This window comes from Clinocottus analis, unplaced genomic scaffold, assembly GCF_023055335.1.
Source record: "Clinocottus analis isolate CAN_PGR_092001 unplaced genomic scaffold, fCliAna1.0.p SCAF_1, whole genome shotgun sequence".
NCBI lineage: Eukaryota > Metazoa > Chordata > Actinopteri > Perciformes > Cottidae > Clinocottus > Clinocottus analis.
This window is the reverse complement of record NW_027175820.1, coordinates 11,375,001-11,393,201: the sequence shown is the minus strand read 5'-3', so window position 1 is coordinate 11,393,201 and position 18,201 is coordinate 11,375,001. Positions and strand designations below refer to the sequence as shown.

Genomic DNA, 18,201 nt, shown 5'->3' with positions numbered 1-18,201 from the left:
CTTTATCTTTCATCCCACTGATTAGTCGATCACATCCTATGGAGGCCGTTGTTTTCTTTAACCTTGAGTGTTTGTAACTTTCTTGTGTGGATGGCTGCTGCTGCTCATGGCTTAAGGGAATAAATAGACATTTTGGGAAATATGAATTAGCTTTTTGAGCGTCAGATCAGAAAACTTAAACTTATGTCAAATGTGTGTGCAAAATTTGAGGCTTGAGCCAGGAGGTGATTCATTTAACGTAGCAGGACTGGAGGCAGGGAGGAACAACTGGCCTTGCTAGTTAGCGGTGACTTACGGTAAGATAGTGGTTGCAAAGGTGCACAGCACATAACCACAACATTCCCCATCCATCATACCCCTTTATCTTTATTCCCCCTTGTTTCCTGTCCTCCTCTTCACAGTAAACTAAATAAAATTAGCTTAATGGCCAATGGAAATCACATTTAGTCACCCTTTATCAGTCAAAGATTATTATTATTAGTAAAAACATTTTTTATTATTGAAAAGAAGAAGAAAAGGATCTTTGCAGGAAATATCATAAATGCTCCTTTTTCCAAAAACGACTGAAAGACATTTAAACAGACTGGTTGTTCGTAGCTATACCTGAATGCACTATAATTAATATGTAACCCATTTAATCAATTCTTAAGTAATCCACATTTGTAATCCTCATGGTGGTCATGACAGGTGACATAGTATACAGCGCCACACAGTCTATGTCTGGCGGAGGCCATAGTGGATTGGTTGGTCTCTAGTCTCTCGTTATAACAATATACTATTTTAACTTGTTATAATGAGCAATATGTCACGTTATAACAAGATCACACAAAACGTTATGAGGGCATCTTATTGTTTTGTTATGCACCTTTAACACCCCGACACACACACACACACACACACACACACACGCAAACACACACGCGCACACACGCACGCAAACACACACACAAACACACACAAGCAAACGCGCACACACACACACACTCACACTCACACACACACACACACACACACACACACACACACACACACACACACACACACACACTATCTCAGGTTCAAACAGCACCACCGAGGGTGATGGTGGGTCCCGGAGCCAGACAAGTTGAGAACCACTGGCTCAAAGAGACAAAGGATCACCTCCAAGAATATAACATTTATTAGAAACACTCAAACGGATCATAAAAATACAGAACGTCCAAAGGTTAAAACAAACAAAAGGTATATAACTAATATACTTGCGTGCGGCTTCACAACTAAGAACTAAATTAACAAACCGTGCAAAACAAAACCAAGCAGCACAAAAAAAAATGCAAAACAAAATTAAATAAAACAAAAAATATTAGTAAATTAATAACTTAAACAAAACAGCAGCGGCAGTCAGTGTTAACAGCCATGCACCACGCTCTACGAGGAAGCAGGAATCTCTGGAGCTAGACCTACAACACAACAACAACACAACAGGATGAAACCCACGGAAAATATGCCTCAATTTAGGGAGCTTAAGCCCACACCTACTGAAGCCTGGGAGTCTAGGGCCCAATCCCAATCTCCACCCTTACAGACTCACAGACTTTGAGGCGCGCTCCCGTGAAGTCCTTGAGGGTTTAGGGGTGTCCCAGTGTTACATTGTGGAGTGCCTGAGGGCTCTGTGGCGGACATTTTGACCCCTTTATGAACCCTTTCCGTAAGTCAACATTAGATGCTGACTTTGCCCGAGGGAATTACCCATAATGCATTGCAACGCGAGGTTAAACACGCAGTTCCCAATGGAAGAATGGAGACGTAAAAAAAAACGTAAACAAAGAGGCACGCGGGCATTTAGCCTGATGAAATACCTTTACAACATTATGGAACATAAAAACACATGAATAAGAGGAATGAAACCAGAATATATATATGTATATATATATATATATATATATATATATATATATATATATATATATATATATATATATATTTGTACATTCATCAAACATTTCATTTTGAGAAAAACAAGTAAATAAATCATTAAAATGACTTTTCATCTCGTGAGGAAGACGTTCAAAGCAGTGAATAAAAATAATAAAATAAATACATAATTGTACACAATATTTTTAATGTATTCACGTGATGTTGCAGTAAAGTGCTGTCCCATTCATATTCACACCAGCTGAAGCCCTCACAGACTCTCACACTCAACCATTAAGCAGCGGACGTCAATAAGTCCCTGAGGATTCAGGCCTTGAAGGTTTAGGGTGGGGATTGGGATTGGGCCAAAGAGAAAGGAGGCAGCTCATAGTGTGGTTTATATGTGCAGGCCCAGACTAATCCGGCACAAGAAAGTAGGAGGGGCTAAGGCTTACTCAGCCCTACAGTGGCTCAGGAGGGACATTTCATGAGCCTGCGACAGTAGCAACTATTTTAACTTTGGTTAGAGCTAAGCTGGTTGGCTGTTTCAACCCCTCCAGTCTGTATGTGAATCTTTCTCTCAGCTCTGGTTCTATAGTTACCAAACAAACATAAGTGTGTAAAAAATACATGTCTATTTTCCAAAGTGCCTAATACTGTTCCTTTAACATGGCAACACTTGTTTCTGCACAAAACATCTGCCTGTATAGGCACTGGTTTTATCCATGAATGCACTGATTTTTCTTTTCAGACTACAGAATGACCAATCCAAATTGTCTTTTTTAATCCAAGCATAATTTTAGTATTTAAATATTTGCAATTTACAGTGTTGTTTTGTATCTCTTTTACGTATTGGAGCATGGGTTAACAGGAAATGATCGTTTATATAGTATCATATTCTTATAAAAGTCTAGAAATGTGGATTTGTTTTGTTCTGTGCTGTTAATATTTTTGCTGCTGGTGGCTGATATTGTTGCAGTAGTAATGATGGAAATGAAGACTCGGGAGAGCTGGACTTCAGTACCTTATTAAAAAAGAGGTAAACAATAACAAAATAGTGACAGCATTTTGCAGACTTCAGAAAATTGGAACAATATTTACTTTGCTTTTCATGATGTGTTTCTGTCTCATTCTTTCTGGACCGTCCTGCGTTTCAGAGAGTAAGATACTTCTGCATTTGCACTAAAAGCTGGAATGATAATATGATAATGATAACTTACCTGCATGCAAAAATGCCTGAGGACAATGATAAATTGGGGAGAATAGATTTCAAATAATTGAAATGATCTGCCTGTTAAAATACAATTAAATACACATGCAGCAATATAAATCCTAATTTCCCACCATCAGATTATCTCGTCACCCTATTTTAGGTTTACCTTTGATTTTCTTACTTATACGACAACTCAACACTTTGTACTAATCAGACAAAGTGTTTCTAGTGTTTTTCTCTCTTCTGTACATGCTTGATGGTTTTCTCTGACATTATGAGCACTCTTTTTCTCACAATTTGCAATCTTCCCTCAGAAACTCAAGTCACCTTCCCAAGATATAAAAAATCGCAAAACACTCATTGCCCTTTGTGCACAGCATGCTTACCTGCAGTTTAACAACTCAAATAAACTAAAATTATTGTTAAATGCATGTTTCTAATATGCTGATAGTGTTACTGTTGATATGCTGTGTTTTAACGTGTCTGGTTTGTTTTGCCATACTGGGTTCTTCCTTTGAATGAGCAGCAGTTTCTTAAAACCCTCAAATCGGTAAGAAACTACTGAGTATTGTAGGAAAATGTTACGTATTTGTAGTTAAGTATTAATTTGTTACACAATGTTGTACTCTGAGTGTTGATTAAATAGTATTCCTCATTTTAATTGTTTGTTAACCATATTTGTAATCTTTAATATTAAGGTGCAACAATGTGCTCACAACGGCGTTTTATTCACTTGGCCAATCAGGACAAAAGCCAGCAACTTGCAGCAAGCCAAATATCAGAAAAATATACGCAACAAGAAAATATTTACTAATATAAACTCACTAATAGTTTATTTACTGAGGTTTTGCCATCATGTAAGTATTACTTTGCTTCTGTTATAGCCTATTTCCTTCATAGAATTAATTTCCAACTCTGCTTGGTGTACGTGTATTAGAGCCGTGCAGGTGAACGCAGAGCCGGACAAAGATGTCTGGAATGTTCTCAGCCATGCTCCTTCTTCCGAATATGAGAAGATTGCTTTTCAGCACGGCATTACTGACCTGAGAGGCATGCTCAAGAGACTGAAGAAGATGAAGACAGAAGAGAAGAAAAGTGAAGGTTTGTGCAGAGGTCTTAGGCGGTTTGGTTTCATTCACACTGTAAAGTTAGAACCTAATTGTAACTTCAGAATTGTATGTTTACCTTCTCTGAAACTTAGCTTTCATCAAAAAGTTGGATCCAGCTTACCAAGTAGCTAAGGGAAATAAAATAAGACTGGCCATTGAGGTCGCCAATCCAGATGTTGAGGTGAAATGGCTGAAGAACGGACAAGAAATTAAACCATCTGCAAAGTTAGTACTGAGGGAGATGATGCAAACTAACCCCCTTAACGTTATAAAACATGATGAAACATTCAAATAATTCAGTAGCAAATCTAAATTATGTTAGTGAACCTTCTTTCTTATTTGCTTCTACCTTCATCAATACATTCATCAACTCCTCCTTCATTACATCCATAGCAAGTAAGTGTCAAAGCGTAATATAAAATGTTTCAATGTTCTTTGGGATTTGAAAAAAAAAAACGACTGCATATGAGCTCTTTTCCCAACATAATTGTTTTCATGTTTTCAAGTTATAGCTGTGAAACAAAGTATTTCCAATGTGTAATCATCTTCCTGGTCTTTATAAAGGTACATCTTTGAGAGTGTTGGCAACATGCGCTACCTCACCATCAACCACTGCTCTTTGGCAGATGATGCCGCATATTGCTGCGTGGTGGGAGAGGAGAAATGCACCACTGAGCTCTTTGTAAAAGGTATTGAAGGTTTCGGGAAAATTTACAACATCATGAATCCAGAAAATGTTTGAGATTCGCACGTCAACCTCTCATTCTTCTCTGTTTCCTGCAGAGCCTCCCATTGAGATTGTGAAGAATCTGGAGGATCAGATGGTCATGAAGGGTGAGAGGGTGGAGTTAGAGTGTGAAGTCTCAGAGGAAGGAGCCAATGTTAAATGGTCAGATATTCTTCTTTGCACACACTTCTTTCCGTTTTTTTTAGTCACATTTGCATGCTAGGATCATAAAGGTCAACCTGTTGCTGCTGACATACAACAACAAAAAACAGACTATGATATCAAATCCGTGAGTGATGGATAAAGGAACAGGTGTTGCCAGGTTAACTGTCACAAAATCAAGACAAGTAGAATGTCTTTGAATGTCTTTGAAGTGGCCATTTATTGTATGAGCAAGAGATGAGATGTTGTTGAAAGCTTCAAAAGTAAAGGTTGAGTGTTCACCAGCTCTTGAAGATACATTGTGTTATCTTTATTGATACTTCTGATACTTATATTCATGATTAATAATCACAATATATTCTGTCCCTGCGAATTCCTGTGCAGGGAAAAAGACGGTGTGGAATTGACAAGAGACGAGTCTTTCAAGTATCGCTTTAAGAAAGACGGCTGCAAACATGTCCTGATCATTAATGAGGCAACGAAAGAAGACTGCGGTCACTACAAGGTCAAAACGAACGGCGGCGAGTCTATGGCTGAACTCATGGTGCAGGGTGAGTGTCAGTCATGTGAGCTGTGTACATTAGGAGCCACTTTTGTCAGTGATGAACGCTCCAAGTCTGCATTCTCATACCCTCCAGTCACACCACTCCTGGCATGCTGTCTATCTTTGGGCTATAGTGGCTCTTCCCATCTGCACACATTATTCTGGCAAGGTGACTGCCAAGAAGTCCACATGCAAGCTAAAGTTAGATGTCGTAAATCATACGTCCCGGTTTCTCTCTCTGGTCTTTGAATTTTTTGTGTTGATTTAATGTCCCACGTCAACAAAAACAAAACTATGTTGACCTTTGTAATGCAACACTTTTAATGTTTCTCAGTTGCAGCGACGTCATCTTTAATTTGCTTTTAAAAAAAAATCTGTATAAGTATGGGAAATCTTTGTCTTTTTTGTATATCAAAATTAAGTTATGGTTTTAAAATATATTTTATTGCTAGATGATAGAATTGCCTCTAGTTCCAAGTCACAACAGCCTGGTGATGCTGATGAAAGATCTGCACTGGGCCCCTCAGAGACTTGTAAGTCTGATTTTTAGCCAGATTTGAATGTTTAAAAAAATATATATGATGACTTTTAGTGTATTTAAGACACGACATGTTTTGCAGGTGGTGGATAAATATGCTTAATTTCAATCCACAGGTGATCTAAAAATGATGGATGGGGACGGTTTAAACTCATCTGTACATGGACGTAGGCAAAATATAAATCCAAATATAGTTCCCTCTTTTTTTAACCATTTCATCTTTTTACCATTAGCTCACAGAGCAGAAGTATTCATGAACACCCCAAAACCCATCATGTGACAGTCATCAACGTTTGACTACAATTAGACCTTTTCTCGTCAAAGCTATCATTTATATTTAATATATACTTTTGCACATATTCACGTGTCATATAGGTGTGTGCGCGTGCGTGCGAGCTTAACACCTCAGTCCTCGACACAACTCCCATAACAGTACTGTAACGACCTTATTTGCAGTCCCTGCAGCGAGCTGACGAGGAACTTTTACGAGGAGCGTGGTGTGAGTTATCTCGCCCAGATAACAATTTCTTAGGGTACCTTTAATAACTCCCATGTACATTATTTCATGTGGCATACAGTAATAGCCTGAAGAGCCTTCATCTGGTCTTCATATCCTCACACTTCATTGTCTGCCCAAAATTAAATGAACTATTCTCCTGGTGCCTGTTGCTAAGCTACAACACACAAAGGCTGCACACATATCCAACACGCCACGCTTGAGCATATTGTTACAATATTATCCTATTATAGTAGAATGGCTGCATCTAATGTAAATACATATATAATATCATCATACTTCATCATCATCTTACTGCATCTTACAGTAGCACATCCTCTGAAGTCTGAAGGCCTCGAGAGTTTACTCAATCTGAACTCCGAGCTTTTGTTTTCTCTGATTGGTAGAAAAAGACCTGGAGGTCTACCAGAGCATTGCCGACCTCACAGTGAAGGCAAAGGACCAGGCGGTGTTTAAGTGTGAGGTGTCGGATGAGAACGCGAGAGGAACCTGGTACAAGAATGGTGCAGAAGTCAAGCCGGATGCCAGAATAAATATCACACATATTGGCAGGTGAGGACGCCATTGCACATGCGTTAAATATTCTGCACTTATCACATGATAACATTAAATGTTTGTTGTTGTTGTTTTTTTGTTGTTGTTGTTGTTGTTTTTTACCATTTTAGGAACCACAAACTGACCATAGATGAAGTTAAACCAGAGGATGAGGGAGACTACACTTTTGTGCCAGATGGCCATGCTTTCAACCTCTCTGCTAAACTCAATTTCATTGGTAATATTTATGCTTTTTAGCCTTCACACTTAAAACTTAACAGAAATATTAGTTTCACAATCTACATTTTACTTCAACAATTTCTAACACTCTTTTTTCCTTTGTGTCCCAGAGGTGAAGATTGATTTCGTGCCACGCCAAGGTACCACAAACTTATTCTCTTATAGAAAGCCAGATGAAATGCAAGGGTTTGTTCATTTTAACCAATAGTCTCTCCCTTTTTCAAGATCCTCCGAAGATCCACCTGGACTGTATGGGTCGCACCGCTGAGTCCACCATCGTGGTGGTGGCTGGCAACAAGCTGCGTTTGGATGTCCCCATCACCGGAGACCCTGCTCCCACAGTGATCTGGACTAAAGGAGAGAAGGTAAAATAGACTTGCGTTATTAACCAGCTCCAACAATCATCTGACATCTAATGTCTGACCAGAGCAACGTAGGTTTGATCTAAAATCTGAGGCTCGCTGAGAGACCAAAGCCTAATTTTACAATTGATATTAATCTTTAATAATACTGCAATACAAATCTAAGAAAAAAAATTCACAGAATTTAAACAACATTTAGTGCAGTTCTAATACAATACACGTTTACAGATTACTTTCTTCTTACTGCTATTTTGAGCCACGAAGGTTAGCTCTAGATTAGCGATGCACCAGTCTTACTTCTCCGTGTCGATATCTAGACTTTGGATATTAACTGATACCAAGTACCGTTTCGAGTGATCGATTAATAAGCTGTATGCCTCACTGTGTGGAAGACGTGTACCTTTTATCGGAGGCAACACCAGGCTCGACTGCAACATTACATTCCTAACTTTGTAAAACTAAATGTAAGAAATAAAGTATATATTCACTTATTATTATTTATCATTCCAATAATAAATCATACACCAGAGAGAAAGTCAAACATAGTCAGAATTTACAGGAAGTGCAATTCAACTGTAACATTGTTAATGCAGAAGCAAATTGTTCAAAATTCTGATTTTTCTAGTATTTAATGTTTATAGTGCATAACATAGCATTTAAGTGGACATATCAGGCCTTTGTCACCGATCCAGCTATTGAGTAAGAGTCAGCATTACTGATAACTAATGCATTTCTCCCTGCTAATAAATGTGTCTGGAATACTGAACTGTTTTAACCGAGCTGAAGTAGTGCAAAGCTAAAAAAAAGCTTAATTCAATGATGCCACCCTGCTTGCTGTTTCATTGAGTTGAGGAGAGAGAGAGGTGTACGTGCCCTCTCTGTTCTCTTCGACTTTTGTTCTGCTCAATGTAGGCTAGTTCTGTAAAACCGGATGGAGAAGAGAAAGAAGGGCCGCCATCCTCTTGGAGCTTGAAGGATGGGGAAGTAAGCATGCATGTCCCGAGTATATGAGCATTTGTAATAGATTGAAATCCAAGTTCATCGATTGTATCTTTAACTCATGTGTGTGTTTCGACAATAAGCTTACAACCTCTTTGTTCATGCCTCTAAAGAAAACAATAGGCTCACCTGTAGTGTAGTGGATGTAAAATACAGCCAGTGGAGAAGTTGCAGTCTATGTGCAGTTCACTCTATGTAAACGGGATGCAAATGGATTACCACTCCCAATTCAAGATAACACAATATTGATTGTGCAGCTACTTGGCTGAACATGTTGTATGTTGTATTGAGGTACTGCTTTAGAGCTGATTTAAAGAACAGGCTACAGCAGTAACAATCAGTTAGATGCAGACAAATAGATGAAAAACAGCTTCTCTAGTGGCTATTGATGTGTGTCAACTGCATGTGGTCGATATTTGTCCTCGTCAATAAGGTAAGAGCACATCTTGAATCGTCCTAAAGACACACACAGATGAGAGGAAACTGGGCAGTAAGTATGTTTTTCTTTGTCAACTTTATAAAGTGACTCTGGGAAATAATCCTGAAGGTTGAATTACGTAATTATGGAATAAAATAAAGTGACATGATTAATATTTTGAAGTTGGAAAAGTCCACCACTCCTTACATTACTCAATACGATACACTTCTGTCGCTGGGAAGAGGACTTTGAGTAAAACATAGTTAGTTTCAACTACAAAAATTCAGTATATGGACACGACTTCCCTTTTGAGCAACTCATTAGACTTTCATTTCAGAAGCCGGTCCTGCATTTGCATGTTGACGTCTGGAGTTGTGTGTTCCTGTCATGTTGTTGGCTTTTAAAAGCATGCTTTGCAGAAAAACTTTGATGAACTTTGAGATGGAAAGGGTTGTGATTATTATCCCTCCAAATTTTGACATAATTGTACGATGCAGCATCTTTCCCTACAGAATTTGCGACGCAACTGTCAATCAGTTTAGAGAGAGACTCAATCGAGTTCTGCTCTGGTTCTCCTTGTGTGCTAAAGGTTGTCACAGAGGGAGACAGCAGGGTCCATGTTGAAACCACCAAGGGACACTGTATTTTCACCATTGAGGGGGCTGAGAGGCAGGACGAAGGGATCTATTCAGTTGTGGTTCGAAACCCCGCCGGGGAGGACACTGCAGATATCAATGTGAAAGTTGTTGGTAAGACTGAGCACGGGTTTTCACTATCATCACAGTGTAGACAAATAAACTCTAAGTTTGTTTGGACAATCTGTTCATCACCCGTATGTTTGAATATGCATGTTCTGAACACAAGACATGTTTCCCACAGACGTTCCAGATCCTCCTCAGGCTCCCAGAATCCTCAGTGTGGGAGAGGACTCGTGTGTGGTCCAGTGGGATCCCCCTCTGTTTGATGGTGGACAGCCAGTTACTGGTAAAGTATATCGAAATGCGTAATTTGTTCAAATTATTTGGAAGTTTTCTCTTCCTTTATGGTTCTGACTAGCCTAATTGATGACAACATCTAATTCTCAGGCTATGTGCTGGAGAGAAAGAAGAAGAAGAGCTACAGGTGGATGAGACTGAACTTTGACCCTTATTCTGAAACAACCTATGAAGCCAAGCGGATGATTGAAGGGATGGAGTACGAGATGCGAGTCTATGCGGTCAACGGCATCGGCATGTCTCGTCACAGTCCAGCCTCACAGACTTTTGTGCCAGTCGGTGAGTCTTTACCAACACATTCACACCAGCTCCTATCCCACTTTGTGCATTCAATGAAAAATCTTTTTTTAGTTTTCCCACTGTTTATCGAACAAAAACAGCTGTTTATTATTGAAACTATAATGGAAATAATGCATTTATAGATCAAATTACAACAAAACAAAAGTACATTTTGGTACACACACTACAGTAACATGAGGATGATGATGAGCAATGGTTGAGGGCGATGACAATCTCTTGATGAGTCAGGGGTTGTTTCATACTCCGGTTGATTTGTGGTCAAGAAAGAACAGAGTCATGTTGTAATCCAAGAAGCCTGTGGAGTGTCTGTGTAACCTTGTCCACGTGGACAAGATGATGAGGAAATATTTCACCCAAGTCGCTTGGTTACGAAGGGCTGTCGTGGCTCAGTTGGGCAGGGTAGACGATTCCTGGCTCCTCCTGTCCACTTGTTGAAGTGTCCTTCAGCTAGACACTGATCCTCTATTGTTGCTGATGCTTAGAAGAGCAACACTTTACGCACCATTGGACTTATACAGCATAACATTGTTGGACTCTCAACAGTTTTTATAAAAGATCGAAATCGATGTAGCATAACTGGAGGTATTGTCTATTGGTAATCCATGCATTCTGCTTTGTTGTCTAAACTTGGCACCTACTTTTTCCAAAATGACACTTGCCCGCCTATAGTTCGGTTTGATGATTTAGGTTTGTTTCAGTAGCTCATGCAGCAGAAATGAAGAGCGGGTTGATAAGCTATTTTTTCTGCATGCATAACATTTTTCTCTCTACAAAAGAGTTCACTGCATTAAATCCATGTAAAGGCTGAACAATTATAGCCTTACCCATATCACATGACCACTTGCAAATCATTTTTCTCAAAGGTGATCAAATTCTTAATACAATTAAAGAACAGTCTTGATGAAGCAGAATAAGTGGGTGTTCTCATGTTAAACTCTTAAGAGAGACTTCCTCGAGATATGTTGTACATTGTCGCTTGTTTAATCATGAATATGTATTGTTTGATAGAATTACTCAAGATTTGAAGCCAGGTTTCCAAGGGCCTCAGGTCCTTTTTAATGAACGGTTCATTTTTTTTGTCAGCTATTGATCTCATACTCAGGCTCTACTGTTCTCTGAGGAGATGACTTTCTTGTTTCTGAAGGCAGTATGCTATGCAGAAGGCAACAGTAACAACGTTGACATTCTTCATGTTGGTGAAACAAAGAAGGACGTAAGAGTCAGCCTGCCTGTTTTTCTTCCTTGCATATAAATTGCTAAATAAATCATAGCTCAGTGTGCTGATCCAGAGGTCTGGGGCTAGTCTAATAAGAATTACTTCCTGTCTATTCTGACAGCATCTTGACAGGCATTGGCTCAGGTTTCAATTATCTCCCGGTCTTTCACTGATTCTTGAACTACCATCTAGTTCTCCACTTGATGATTTAAGAGGGAACACCATTGTATCCAGATGGTCACTTGTGTGTAAGACAGCCGATTAGGAAACTATCCATGGCATTCCTCTCTATAAATAATGGCCTGGCAGTGAGCATCTCTGCTTGGACCAGCTGCTTAACACAGAGGGGTTCACGCTACTGTGGAGGCCGCCGCTCCAGAGGAAGCATTGTTGGCACTACAGCAAAGAGAACGAGAGGCCATCTGTGTGCGAGAGAGAATGAGAACATAGGTTAGAGCAAGACATCTGGCAGACGAGGCGGACGCGCACAACCATCAGCTTGAATCAGCTGCAGGACTACTAAACTCTGAGAAAGGATGAAAAAAAATAAACTCCCAAAGACAGCTGAGAAGAGGCCAGTGGAAAAAGAGAACCCTGTAGAAGACGAAAGCCATGCCCCAGTGGAGGCACCAGCAGAGGTGGAAGACAACAAGCCTGAGACAGAGAAACCTCCACCTGATGTGATAGAAGAGGAACCAGAAGCCAGCAGGGAAACACCACCAGCAGACGCATGCCCTGCAGAGGCAACCACTATTAGGGAAGATGGAGCTCCACCTGAGAATGAGACACCACCAGCAGAGGGTGTAACCCCAACAGAAAGTAGTTCTCCGGCAGAGGTGACCCTCGTGGAGCCCGTTCCTGCTGCTGAACCAGAACCAGAGCCGCAACCTGTTGCTAGTAGGCATTATTCATTTTAAGATGTTGCGTTTCCTGCAGGTTTTTAGAATTATAAATTAAACTTAATATTGTTAATTTGTGTCTGACAGTGATGGGAAAATTGGTGCAGCTCATTCTTTTTATTATTGGAGTACACGTGTAAAAGTGTAAAACACAGTTATAGAAAATAAGCTGCTGCTGATTTGCTTTTAAAACATATCTGAATGAGATACTCTGCACCTATTATCCGGACGGCCCTGAGCTACTTTTAAAGATGTCTGTTGCTGTGACTTTCTACACACAAGGAAGCCCTTGACATCTGACAGGTGCTCCCATCATTGGCTTATGCTGAATACTTAGCCTCTGCCCTTTGACCTGGAGTCCTGGCCTAAGTGACTACAAGACTGCAACTCAAATTTCTCACCTTTCAGACAAATCCCAAGTTGTTAACAAGATGTTGCAACAACATGGAAATATATGGTTTACTAAATATGACCTCGGAACGAAATAAATATGTTCCAGTCTGTTGTTATTTGGAGGATTCGTTACTCATATTATTTGTTACTTACCCTAAACTATCATACTTCTAATATTGGCAGCGGATATTGGATATTTAGGACGTCTTGGCAGTGCATTTTTTCACAAAAGTGTATGAATCTACCTGTTGGTGGAGGTCACTGCTCCAGATGACGTAATGAATCGGCAGTAATATGTTTAGTGCTTCATTCTGTGTAATTTAAAACATCTAGTTTAGTTTCTCTTCAGTCTCATACAAATGCCCATTAAATGGGTATTTAGTCATCTGTGATCATTGTTTATCTCTATGAGCAGTCAATTATCTATCTTTTTTCACACTCTGTAAATCCTCCTGACCTTTACAGTTCTACAAAAGATGAGAGACTAGACCCCTAAAACTTGTTGCTAACACTGTACAAATAATATTCCTTTGGCATTCTTTTTCTTGAAACCAGAGCCATTTAGTCTCTGCAGCTGTTGTGGCTCGAGCTGTTTGCTATTGGCCCTTCTGTGGTGAAAGTAATGCTGATAAGTCTTTAAATGATTTAAATGTGCATTTCAAGACCAAAGTCTTGAAATGCACATTTAAATCATGTCATTTCATTTCTGCTGTGGAAAAGTTGCGATGGGAGTCAATTTAATGTTAAGTGGAACTGGTTTCTCTCACAATCAGGTTCTGTATTGTTAACATTTTTGATGCATAACATATACTGTAATTATGCTTATGATTTCCTAATCATATCTGACAAACAGCTACAGTTCCTCACAACCATACTTGCAAATTCTGCAAATGTGAGAATATATACATTTAACACCAGCGCCATGAAGCCACACACACAAACGCAATCCCCTTTAATTGTCTCAAAGATCAAACAAATAAACTAATGTGCTGCCTTGGTAGCAGTCTGTTGGCCAAAGGTAAGTAGAAGTTAAATTGAAAGTGGGGAGCCACCAAAATGTACCTTCCTCATTCCAACCTAAAACCACTTAACGCTGTTTTTTGGAATTTGCCAATTTCTGATTCATCCACTTGTTCAGTAACGAATGCTGTATTTATGTCTTTAATGCTCTGGCTGACTAACAGCTATTTATCTGCCCTCTTCATCACTCTCAGCCCCAACAAGTGAGCCCATCGGACTCTGCCTCGACGACATCAGTGACACTTCCATCTCGCTGAAGTGGCGGCCGCCTGAGAGGATCGGCACAGCTGAGCTCGAGGGTTATGGGGTTGAGTACTGCAAGGAGGGCAGTAAGTGATAACCATCGGCATGCTTTTGATAAGGAGCATTTCTTTTAATAAAATATATCAACAGAGTTTATACTCGTCAATCAGTTAATCACAGTGAAGGGCAGCAACTATGATCTCCAAATGTCCAAACAGCTCAAACAGGACTTTTAGATTATCACAAACTATTGTCAGTTCGGAGAAGAATGAGAAATTATCTGACAGTAGAAACCCCGCTCGTTGAATAGTTCATGTTTATTTCAGAAAATAGCAACATATCATGTAGCATATTGATGGCCGAAGAGCAAAACCTTCTATCTGAAAAAAACACTTTTTGGAGAATACAAAAAAAATGTTTTTTTGCAGAATGCTATTTGTTAAGGATACTCAATACATAACACAAAATGTAAGAAAACACACCATGTAGATAGGAGGTTCCCCCCACTTTTCCAGAATCATTTTGCAGATAGGAGGTTTTGCACTTTGGCCATCAATATGTCATTCCTCTCTCTCTCATACTTGGTGTCAGCGTATAAATTACATGTTTCTGTTACTTTCAGTCAGGAACTGTTGTTTCCGTTGTTGTGTGTTTCCTGGTCACAGCGGATGAATGGATACCAGCCTTTCAGGGTCTGACTGACCGGACATCCGTGGTCATCAGAAATCTCACCACCGGAGACAAGCTGCAGTTCCGTGTGCGGGCCCACAACATGGCAGGGCCCAGTGCCCCCACCAGTCTGGCTCAACCTGTCACCATAAGAGAGATAATGCGTGAGTATTTATAGATGTGATGACTCTCTGTTTTTTGAGTTTCAACCAATGCATCTAATATGCCAGAATATTTCCTTTAAATTCACCCTTAAGTCTTGAGTTCGAGTTTAATTTCCCGTTATTCCTCTTATTGTGTTTTTACTTTCACAGAACGCCCTAAAATTTGGATCCCTAGAAATCTCCGCCAGACTCTCATCAAGAAAGTTGGAGAAAATGTCAACCTTGTGATAAAATTCCAGGTGCAATATACAGTCTACCTTCTTAAATCATCATCCAAACACTAAGGAGCCTTACTCATGTCTTAATACAGTGTAAACAGCAGAGTGAAACATAAACGAGGCACAAAGACAGTTACTATTCAGGTACAAAACACAATTGACCAGTAATTTTGGTATGTCTGCAAGAAAATTATAATATATTAACTGACATTATGTTGTTACACAAATAATGTTTGATGTGTATATTTAATTTGGCTTTATGCCAAATGTGCTGCCAAGGACATGTCATGTTGGAGTTTTTATGTTTGTGTTCAAAATCTTCAAAAGAGGACAGTAAGATTGTCTTTGTCATGTTGGAGCATGAATACCTGTAGGGGTTGTTGATTTTGATAACATTTTTATATGTAATTTTATTTTGCTTGTCCCACTGGCTGACAAGTTTTTAAACTCTCATATTGTCATATTAATATGAAAAAGCAAAAGGCACCTTCATATTAGATCGAACAAAATGTACAGTTTGCTCTATAGGTAACAGAGAAAAGGTCATGTTTATACCAAGCATGTTAACATAGTCAGACTTGCTTTCATATTAATATGAATCTTTCAATGTTGAATTGGATTGTTTGGCCAGGGTAACTCCTGACCTGTTGTTGGTACAATATGGAAGGTCAGTCACAATGTTTGTACCAGATATCATGGCCAATTTGTCCAAAGGTTTATGTTTCACTAAGGACCGAAGACTACAGCTGTGTTTCCTTGAAAAATCACCATCTGAAATCTTGTGTAAAGTTTGACCTGACACATAGCATCTTAAAGTGAAACCCTTCTCTTCCGGTCATGCAGGGTAAGCCCAGGCCGAAGGTCACATGGAGCAAAGACGGGGAACCTCTAAGCTCGACATTGGTTAGTGTGCGGAACAGCGATGTGGATACCATTTTCTTCATTCGCAAGACAGAGAAAGAACACTCTGGGAAGTATGATCTCAAATTGCAGATTGAGAATATGGAAGACACAGCAAGTATCACACTGCAGGTTGTTGGTAAGCAGGACTGAACACAAAGCTGGTTGAGGGTAGAATAATTCGAGTATTATCATTAGGAATAAATACATGTTCTGTCATGGGCAGTTACTCACAATCCATATCTCTCCTCTGTAGATATCCCAGGGCCCCCTGAAGCACTAAAGATCATGGATATCTGGGGCTTCAATGTCGCACTTGAGTGGAAGCCCCCAAAAGACGACGGCAACTGTGACATAACTGGTTACTGCATTCAGAAAGCTGAAAAGAAGACCATGGTGAGACTCTACACACCATAGGTGTCAATTTCAATGCCCGCGGGACGAATTCGGCCCGCCACGTCATTTTATGTGGTCCACGACAGCTTAAAAGGCACATGAAAGTCTTAAAATTAAAGTCTATGCTGCTTTACAGACATCAGAGACTACATCTCCAACAATGCATATTGATTTTGTGACCTGCTAATGAACGGCATCCTACCGTGAGAAAGCAGTGTTTCCATATTGGCGTTTAACTAAAGACGAGTGATTAATTTGAAAATGATTGACAAATAATCCCAAAATGTCCAAAAAGAGAAAGATTGATGCAGAGGGAAGGCCATTAAAAGAAGATGGAAAAGCAAATGCATGTTTGTGCTTCAAGGAGACAAACCGGTCAGTCTTCTGTGTTATGAAGCTGTGCCATGATGAAGAAGTACAATGTGTGCAGGTGTGCCCCAGACCACATACAGGTATGTGAACAGGTGTGCCCCATTCTTCATACAGGTATGTGAGTAGGTGTGCCCCAGACCACATACAGGTATGTGAGTAGGTGTGCCCCAGACCACATACAGGTATGTGAGTAGGTGTGCCTCTGACCACATACAGGTATGTGAGGAGGTGTGCCTCAGACCACATACAGGTACACTGTAAAACCTAATGAATAAAGTCAACTCAAACCAATTGCCTTGAACCATTTAAGTTAAATAACTCGAATCCTTTTAGTGGAAAAAAATGCTTAAACGGAGTACTTCTAACTCAAGTATTTATTGTTAGGTATACTTAAGTAAATACATGGCTACTACTAACGCCATTCTATGTATTGAACTTAAAACAGTCTGGTTCTTGTGACACATAAACAATTCGTAACACAAATAATTGTACATTTATAAACTTACACCGTTGAATTGCATGCTGGGTACAGCTCGCCCACTTCACAACAAGAAGAAACTCTGTCTTGAGAAGAGACAGACCCTTCCGGTCTGCTAGTTACAATAACGGTGTTATCGGATATTACAGTGTATATTTCTCGGTAACTTTTATAAAATCGAAGCAAAAAAACGTAGATTTACAGAGACCACTTAACGACAGATCAAGGTTCAACTTAGTCTATGAAATACATTTAAACAAATGAGTTAATACAACACATTGGAATTGATAACCATAACTTGAGAGTCTACCAGAAGTTGCTAAATCTCCAAATGACTGAGTCATTATGGCTGCAGTTCACTTATGAGTTCATGTTAGTGTATCACTCAAGTAATGACAACTTTATATGCAATTCAAGTTGGGTAAGCTTACATTCTTTATTAGGATGATCTGGTAGGTTTTACAGTGTATGTAAGTAGGTGTGCCCCAGACCACATCTGTCACACATGTTCTTAGCAACTCACAACTATTTGTTGTTTAATCTTTAATAGAGTAATGTGGCTTTCTTAAGCTTAAATGAAATGAATTTCTGTTGTAATAACAGAGACATTTGCTTACATATTTATATAAATGCATGTACAATAGTTTTACACTTGAATAAAACAATAATCAAATGCAGATAT

At 39.4% G+C, this 18,201-nt stretch overlaps 1 protein-coding gene across 2 annotated transcripts in view; it reads left to right on the top strand.

Moving 5' to 3' along the window:
• mybpc3 (myosin binding protein C3) overlaps window positions 1-18,201 on the top strand; it is a 32,638-nt gene that overhangs the window by 9,988 nt on the left and 4,449 nt on the right. For both annotated transcript variants that reach the window (XM_068580489.1, XM_068580481.1), the window contains 20 exons: window positions 2,873-2,932; window positions 3,630-3,656; window positions 4,044-4,207; window positions 4,308-4,440; window positions 4,780-4,904; window positions 4,999-5,104; window positions 5,489-5,655; window positions 7,090-7,255; window positions 7,369-7,475; window positions 7,588-7,617; window positions 7,703-7,842; window positions 8,752-8,823; window positions 9,846-10,005; window positions 10,136-10,240; window positions 10,342-10,530; window positions 14,274-14,408; window positions 14,988-15,155; window positions 15,306-15,394; window positions 16,217-16,412; window positions 16,530-16,669. In XM_068580489.1, the coding sequence (XP_068436590.1) occupies window positions 2,873-2,932; window positions 3,630-3,656; window positions 4,044-4,207; window positions 4,308-4,440; window positions 4,780-4,904; window positions 4,999-5,104; window positions 5,489-5,655; window positions 7,090-7,255; window positions 7,369-7,475; window positions 7,588-7,617; window positions 7,703-7,842; window positions 8,752-8,823; window positions 9,846-10,005; window positions 10,136-10,240; window positions 10,342-10,530; window positions 14,274-14,408; window positions 14,988-15,155; window positions 15,306-15,394; window positions 16,217-16,412; window positions 16,530-16,669 (2,479 nt within the window). The remainder of the gene's footprint in view (window positions 1-2,872; window positions 2,933-3,629; window positions 3,657-4,043; window positions 4,208-4,307; window positions 4,441-4,779; window positions 4,905-4,998; window positions 5,105-5,488; window positions 5,656-7,089; window positions 7,256-7,368; window positions 7,476-7,587; window positions 7,618-7,702; window positions 7,843-8,751; window positions 8,824-9,845; window positions 10,006-10,135; window positions 10,241-10,341; window positions 10,531-14,273; window positions 14,409-14,987; window positions 15,156-15,305; window positions 15,395-16,216; window positions 16,413-16,529; window positions 16,670-18,201) is intronic.